General features: G+C 47.8%; 2 protein-coding genes across 2 annotated transcripts; one reads left to right on the top strand and one right to left on the bottom strand.

Annotated features, from left to right (window-relative positions):
* Positions 1-3,239: 3,239 nt before the first annotated feature.
* LOC307091689 (junctophilin-1-like) lies at positions 3,240-4,047 on the bottom strand (the record flags this gene model as incomplete). The annotated part of the gene is made up of 2 exons (XM_079759339.1): positions 3,988-4,047; positions 3,240-3,807 (listed from the first exon to the last, which is right to left on the bottom strand). Exon 2 carries the CDS (start codon positions 3,675-3,677, stop codon positions 3,240-3,242), a length of 438 nt encoding a protein of 145 aa, XP_079615465.1. The 5' UTR covers positions 3,678-3,807; positions 3,988-4,047.
* Positions 4,048-4,848: 801 nt separating this feature from the next.
* LOC307091690 (ganglioside-induced differentiation-associated protein 1-like) lies at positions 4,849-7,872 on the top strand (the record flags this gene model as incomplete). Its single annotated transcript, XM_079759340.1, has 5 exons — positions 4,849-5,013; positions 5,537-5,732; positions 6,961-7,134; positions 7,344-7,438; positions 7,771-7,872. Coding segments are annotated over 5 exons (732 nt in total), but the record flags the coding sequence as incomplete, so codon positions are not given.
* Between the last annotated feature and the right edge of the window lie 4 nt (positions 7,873-7,876).

Genomic DNA, 7,876 nt, shown 5'->3' with positions numbered 1-7,876 from the left:
GGCGGTCAGCTCCACAGGTAAGTGATGAACACAGAACTGATTTGTCAAGACGATGTCAGTGGAGGAATACATCCGAAACGATCCATCCAAAACATTATAAAAAATATATGAATATTGTTATTTTACTGTCACGTGACATAAAAACAAGAGGGTCAGGGTTTACACACACACACACACACACGCACACACAGACGCACACACACACACACACAAACACACACACACACACATACACACTGTTTTTGAAAAGGTCACAAAATACTTACTCTATGCTGCAATTTAATATGGATTTAGAGGCATTGCAGCCTAGTATTATAATAATGTTTTGTTTTTGATTTATGATGTCCGGGAGTCCATGCTGCATTTAAAAGGCCTTAGTCAGGGACAGAGTGAAAAATAAATTCCCTTGCAAGCTAAATATAGAGCGAGCAGAAGTCTTGCCTATTGGATAGTGAAGAGTCAATAGTGTTCCCCTGCTCCATCGACTGCTCACTTAATCTGGGAATGATTTGTCAACGACGGGAAAAAACATTGGACATTTTTCAGCATAGACAGATCCGTTTGAATGATTTAATCCTGATTGCTAATCTTGAATCTTTATTGATTCAATCACACACGGGAAACCTGGGCACTCAATAAAAATGTGGAGGTAGGTGAAATTAAATTTAACTTAACACTAACTCACCCTTCCTCCCCAATCCAGAAAATAGCGACACAACCACATTGAAAATATTCCACAACTCATTACTAATGTATATGATTTGCAAACTCTAAAACGAAATGCTATTAAAGCATAAACTGGTTGTCAACAACCTCTTTCATGGGTGTGATGTATTATTTAGGGAAGGTTGAAATATGCAGATGGTGCATTTATTAATCTATTAATGCAAATCTATGGGCTGGAGCTGGACAGAGCATTGGTGAGGAGGTGCAAAGTTCTCATGAAACGGTATCTCTCCCTCTCTCTCACTTTCTCATTCTCTCTTTTACTCTCTCTTTATCTCTTTCTCTCTGTCTCTCTTCTCTCCCTCTCTGCTTCTCTCTCCCTCTCTCTCTCTCTCTCTCCCTCTCTCCTTCCTCTCCCTCCCTCTCTCTCTCTCCTTCTCTCTCTCTCTCCCTCCCTCTCTCTCTCTCTCTCTCTGTCTCTCTCTCTCTCCTTCTCTCTCTCTCTCTCCCTCCCTCCCTCTCTCTCTCTCTCTGTCTCTCTCTCTCCCTCTCTCTCCCCCTCTCTCTCTCTTTCCCTCTCTCTCTCCCTCTCTCAGTAGCAGGGGCCCTGACCCTTTAAGTAACCTAATCACAGAGATCTAATTAAGGAGCCATACGAGAGCCATACGAGTTCAGGGACTACTTTCACCGCCCATGGTGGGGGGGGCCCCGACGTCGCCGGGCCCTGACGCCGCCGGGCTGACCATGGGGGGACTCGCGTGAGTCACATGATAAGAGGAACATGTGATGAGTCCCGTTTGGATGCTATTGCTGCCCGGGCTGTTAGTCTGTGCTTGTATATATATTAATGCCATACATACGTCAGCGTCTTACAATCAGATATTCATGCATTCTTAATCGATGGGCAATGGCCTCCGAGCAGAACGTGAACCTTTATAATAGATCAGACGTCTGAGGAGGGAGAGGTTCTATATGATCCACTTCTGTTCCATCTGCAGTAAAGCAGCATTGGAACCAGTGAGGAAACCAAATGGCTCATGGGTTGGAATGCATATCAACTATTTACTTTTTGTTTCAAGTCACTTCGCCACCGCTTTGATTCCAAGCGCCTGACAGTGAATTCAGACACCCGGCCCTGAGGAATGAGAGAGAGGTGAGGGCCCCGGATCAATGACCCCCTGTTCTGTCAGGGCTTTGGGATGGATGTTAGATACATGGATGCATAGATGGACGGATGGTCAAACGGTCGATGGGCGGATGGACTGATGGATGCACTGATGCATGGGTAGATAGTTTGATGAATGAACGGACGGTGCTCAACGCGAGGCGATGGGGAGTCCAGCTGCGCCTGGCTCAGTGACCCAGGGTGCAGGTCAGGTGGTCCGGGTCAGGCCCTACAACAGGGGTCCCTCATCCAGATGTTGCTCTCAGCTGGTCCCACTCAGACACAGCATCCGGAGTACCGCTAACTGTAGAGTACCGCTAACTGTAGACTGGTGGGAGCCTACTGTCAGCCTGCTATCAGCTTACCATCAGCCGAGACTACTACCAGAATACTACCAGGCTACTACCAGAATACTACCAGGCTACTATTTATCTTCAGCGGCAAACAATAAATGGACGTCGGATTTCCCGAGTCCGGACTGAGATCCTGGGTCACGTCTCTACTTAAGAAAAATACACAACGCAGATTCAGCCGGTCATACCAGGATAGCTTGTTTACTACTGTATACCCCGATATACTCGATAAAATAGATAGGACAACATATCACGTCCTAATAACCGTGTCGGATCTCACGCATATACCTAATTTAAATGCAAACATTGCATTTTTTTCTGTTCAACATGATGTTCTATCACAGACACAGCCTCTTACTGTCTGGTTTGAAAACCCTCCTGTTATTTACCGGGGTATTGTGAATCTGTCTCTGTGACATCCCCCAGAAGCCGGTGGAAGCGGTGAGCACTCAGTCCCCTTGGTAACACAGATAAAAGGTCAACAAGGAGCGCTGTTCCAAGGCCACACTGGCTGGCAGCGTGGCTTGGCTCAGTGAGCCCGACAGACGGAGGACCACCTCTGAGCTGGAGGGACAGGAGTGGACACAGGCCCTGTTTTGGGTTTCCCACTGTGCTTTGCTTTTGGGTTTAGAGAGAGATATGAAAGCTCTCGCAGTGGCGTGTTGCCATACCGAGAAAGTCCCTCGCTTCGCTCTGAAGCAGAAACACAAGGCCAGCAGTGGCGGCCTAATGGGACACACTATCACCACTAAATAAAAGTTACAGTCAACTGCAACAGGGGACGGATATTTTGGTGATAGAAAAAATAATCCCAGACACTGGTACTTATTGCATAATAGCTGTTCCACTTAAACATTTATTGACTGAAGCCTATAGTAATTATGTTGTATTGTACTCAAATTCAGTGGTAGTATCTGTACACACACACACACACACACACAGACGCACGCACACACACACACACGCACACACACACACACACACACACACACACACACACACACACACACACACACACACACACACACACGTACACAAACAGAGCAGATACACGGTTAGTAGTGCACGTTGAGACCGTGGTGGCGCTTCTCCCAACGGGACCAGCGCGTCTTACCCCCATCCCCATAGGTCTCGATGCCGTAGCCGTCCTGGAGCCCGTTACTCCAAGTGCCGTCGTAGCGGGCAGGTGTGTTGTGGCTCTGTCGCACCCCGTAGCGACCCTTAAACCCGTGACTCCACTCCCCACGGTAGGTCCACTTCCCCTTATTCTCCACGCCGAGCCCGTGCCTCTTCCCCTGGGACCAGTAGCCCTGGTAGGTGTTGCCGCTGGGCCAGGTGTACACCCCCACTATCTCGAAGCCGTGCGACCAGGACCCGGCGTACTCGCCCTGGCCCTTGGGTCCGGTGCAGATGCCGTGTCCGTGGGCTTTCCCGTCCTCCCAGCCCCCGCAGTAAGTGCCACCATCGTCGAAGTCAAACCTTCCGCCCGTCATTCAGGAGGAGAGGAAGGGAACCAAAGCAGATAGCGATGCGATGGGGACTCGGCTTTGAACCCCCCCGACCGAAGGGATCCAGGATCGATGCTGCTGGCGACAGAGCGGATGACCCGGCAAGACGGTGACTCTATTTGTGCACAGAAGTAAAAGCAAAACACAAACCAACAAAAAAAAACAACGATCAGGATTTCAGTGTGTCTTATTCGGGCGGTTCCAGATTGACGTGTTGTGATACAATAATTAGGAAAGGCGTGAGTGATGGTGAGCGTGTGGATGCGTGGATGCATGAATGGAGGGCGTCGTTTACCGGAGGTGCACGCTGCATTCGCCGTCTGTGTGTTGTCCTTCTCCCCCCTCTCACCCACTGATCACAGAGGGAGAGAGAGAAGCGTCGAGGCGCTGCAGCCAGAGAAAGACCCGGCCGCTCTGCAGCGTCACGCTGTAGTGGCCCTCCCACTCCTCCCGCCTCACTTCATTAGGTGCTAAATTCAGACCCCCCCCCCCCTCACGTATTTTATTTATTTGCAAGGGAACGAGATTCGCAAAATAAATCACAGCGCTGGAGTGACTTGGCTGTCTTGATTTCAACGTCTATCAGCAGTCAGGACCAGCCGCCGCATGTGTTTATCAGTGTGGTTTGCTGCTTTATGGGGCAGCCTGGTAATTGCTTAATGGCTTCTGGTATTGAAGCAGCCGGAATCAACTTGCAAAGCAACATTCTCCAACAACCCCTCGTTATGTTTACCAAAAAGGCCTAGACAAAATTAATAAATAATGATTACTATTATTTCCCGGTGGCCTATTTAAATGTGTTTTGTTGATTACGTTGGAAAGTAATTGCGCAACTCCAAAAATAAAATATGATTGTATAACAGGGACCTCTGCTGGCCGTTTTAACAAATCACATTTCAAAAGGCAGGCAATGATTCAAATGAAGCACTTAAAAAACAACGTTTGAATATAATGCTAATTAAAAAGATACATATTTTTATATATCTTTTAGTTTTTTAACACATCAAAAAAAAATAAAGAGAAAGGTAAAGATAAGAAAAGTCAAGATATTTCATTCATTCAGTGTCCAATTACTCCGTGACACCAGGGGGTGCTGAAGGCACCACTGTCCACAGCGCAGACTGCTCCATCCTAGGTCACATACGAGACAGATAAGATGGCGTCTGAGAATAACTCTGATTCCCAAGATGAGAAATGCATTCTTATAAAGAAGAATGCGTTTGAGGAAGCATGCCAAGAGATCGAGGAATGCACAGAAAGCAGAAAACCGAAGCCCAAGTTGACGCTGTACCACTGGACGCAGTCATTCAACTCCCAGAAGGTAGGGTACCGCGTCAGCACGCAGCGGCCCTGGACAGCTCCCCGACCTCAAGGGTACAGGGCTCTCAGACGAGAGCATCATCCTCTCCTTTCTTTAAATTAGGTGCGTGTCCCAGATTAGATTATCTGTTATTTTACATAATTGAATCCAACCCGTTCAATCTCATGCCAGCGTCTATTTTTTTAATGCAAGGTTTTATCGGAATAAACACATTGTTTACTTTTATGTAAATATTTCATTAAGAGATAGAAGGGTGCAGGTAGGCCTATGTTGTAAAGAAAACAAGAACAGCGCAATGATATTAAAAAGAAAGTCGATTAATTTCCGTACTAACTATTTAGCCATTGAGCAGAGGCTTTATCCAACGCTAGATCTGGACGAGCAACATTGTCAGCTCCCGTATTTCTTCGAGAGCGACCTCCTCTTCCCATCTCCAAGGTGTGACATAAGGACGTAGAGGTCCACCCTGCTGTTATTGTCCCCTATACCGCGGTGAGCCCTGTGGTGCCGCTGTGTGTGGCAGGTGCGTTTGGCCATAGCGGAGAAGGGCCTGCTCTGTGAGGAGTACGACGTGAGTCTGCCGCTCAGCGAGCACAACGAGCCGTGGTTCATGCGCCTGAACCCGGCCGGGGAGGTGCCAGTCCTGGCGCACGGGGAGGAGGTCATCTGCGACCCCACGCAGATCATGGACTACCTGGAGCACAACTTCAAGGACGACGGTGAGAAGGAACACACACACACACATACAAACAACCACACACACACATACAAACAACCACACACACACACTCACTCATACACACACCATACACACATGGAACACACACATACACACATGCACACATGGAACACACACACACTCACACCCACACACATAAGTGGAACACACACACACACACCCACACACACAAACACACACACACACACACACATTGTTGTGATCTCACCAACAATCTCTTGAAATATAGCTTTTGTTGTCATCTAATGAACCACTACGCAGCCAACAGTGGTCCTATAAAGGAACACAAGATGTGTACATCTGGATCAGAGACCACTGTTATCTGCTATCTACTCACACGCCTTCCTCCTCAATTTATTAATTTTGACAAAATTATTTTACTTTGCAAAACTTGGTTGCTGTTTTTGTCTTACCAAATTCTGTGTCAGCTTGTCTCCATGCAGTCATTCCAATGTTGTTTTCATTCATGTTACTTCACACATCTATGATTTTGTTTGTTGTTTTTGTTGTCGTTTTCTAATAGAATCCTTCGTCCCATGTTGCACTTTGTTAGCATGCTCAGAGGGCTGAGTGTCCAATCAGGACGGAGAACAGTGAGGGGTAAGCATGACAAGCATCGAAGAGGACCAATAGGACCACAGGATCTAAACGTTCCTCCACTGAGTCCCCTGATCAGTGAAGACGTTGTGATTCGTCCAGGCATTTACCTGCTGATCTCAGAGACCAGAGCAGGAGATCTTCTGACGCACTCATGACTTTTAAATAGCTGTCAAGTTTATTCATTTACGGAAAACAAGTTATACATTATCCGTGATGCCCACGGCAACGTTCACAGTAAAGTTGAACTATTCATGATTAACGAATTGATGAATTGACGGTCAAAAAACGGTATCCCTCCTGCTTCCGCCAGCTCTTTCCCAAAACAAACCCTACCCTGATCACCTGCTCAGGTAGGCAGTCAGTGGGGGCGGAGTCAGGTGGGAGACCCAATCAGTGCCCGCGTCTTTGGCCACACCCCCCCCGTGACGCAAACAGAATCAGGCCTCAACACAATTGTTCCATGCGAATTAAATCACACAATACAGAACAACAAAACGATTGTTTCCATTTCAAAGCTTTATTCACGCTCGTAGGGCATTGAGGTTTGCCCTCATTTACAATCATTTACAACCCCCCCTGCCCTGACCGGTCCCTCTCCCTCGGCCCAGCAGACTGCCCCAGGCTGGTCCCCGAGGAGGGCAGCACCTACTACCGCCGGGTGCAGCACTACCGCGAGCTGCTGGACTCCCTGCAGATGGACGCCTACACCCACGGGTGCATCCTGCACCCCGAGATCACCGTGGACTCCCACATCCCCACCTACGCCACCACGCGCATCCGAGGTGAGGCGCACCCCGCCGCGGAGCTATGGCGCACACACCCGTGCACAAACGCACAGTACACGTACACACACACACAGTACACATATTAATGCCGCAATCAGTCATGTTTTCTGTGTGTGGTTGTGTGTACGCGTGTGCTTGTCTGTGTGTGTGTGTGTGTGTGTGTGTGTGCGTGTGTGTGTGCGTGTGCGTGCGTGTGTGTGTGACAGCACAGATAGGGAACACAGAATCCAAGCTGAAGCAGCTGGCGCTGGAGAACCCAGAGCTGAAGGACGCTTACATCGCAAAGCAGAGACGCTTAAAAGTAACTACCCTAACCCTTACCCCCCCCCCGTTGTTATCTTCTCAGTGCAACCCTATTTAATATATACTCATATTCAACTTTTGACTATAAAATACTGTTTTAGGTTCAGAATTTGCTTCCCATAAAAACGTATGTCTTTATGAGAAATTCTTCAGAAATTCATGAAGGAAAAAAAATATTTATAGTTGTCATGCTGTATCTTTTTAAATATTCTTCTACATTCTTGTTTAAGAATGAGCACGGCATTAGCTCATTCGTTTTACATTAAATCAGGCCAACGACGATCACTCATTAACTAACGAAGGAGAACTGAAAACCCTTTCCTCGTCCAGTCCAAGCTGTTTGACCACGACAACATGAAGTACCTGAAGAAGCTTTTGGAGGAGCTGGAGGGGGTTCTGGACCAGGTGGAGACGGAGCTACAGAGGAGGGCGGAGG

The sequence above is a fragment of the Pollachius pollachius genome, assembly GCF_949987615.1.
Source record: "Pollachius pollachius genome assembly, contig: scaffold_611, whole genome shotgun sequence".
In the NCBI taxonomy this organism is placed as follows: domain Eukaryota; kingdom Metazoa; phylum Chordata; class Actinopteri; order Gadiformes; family Gadidae; genus Pollachius; species Pollachius pollachius.
Note: the sequence above shows the minus strand (reverse complement) of the source record. Positions and strands in the feature narration are given on the sequence as shown.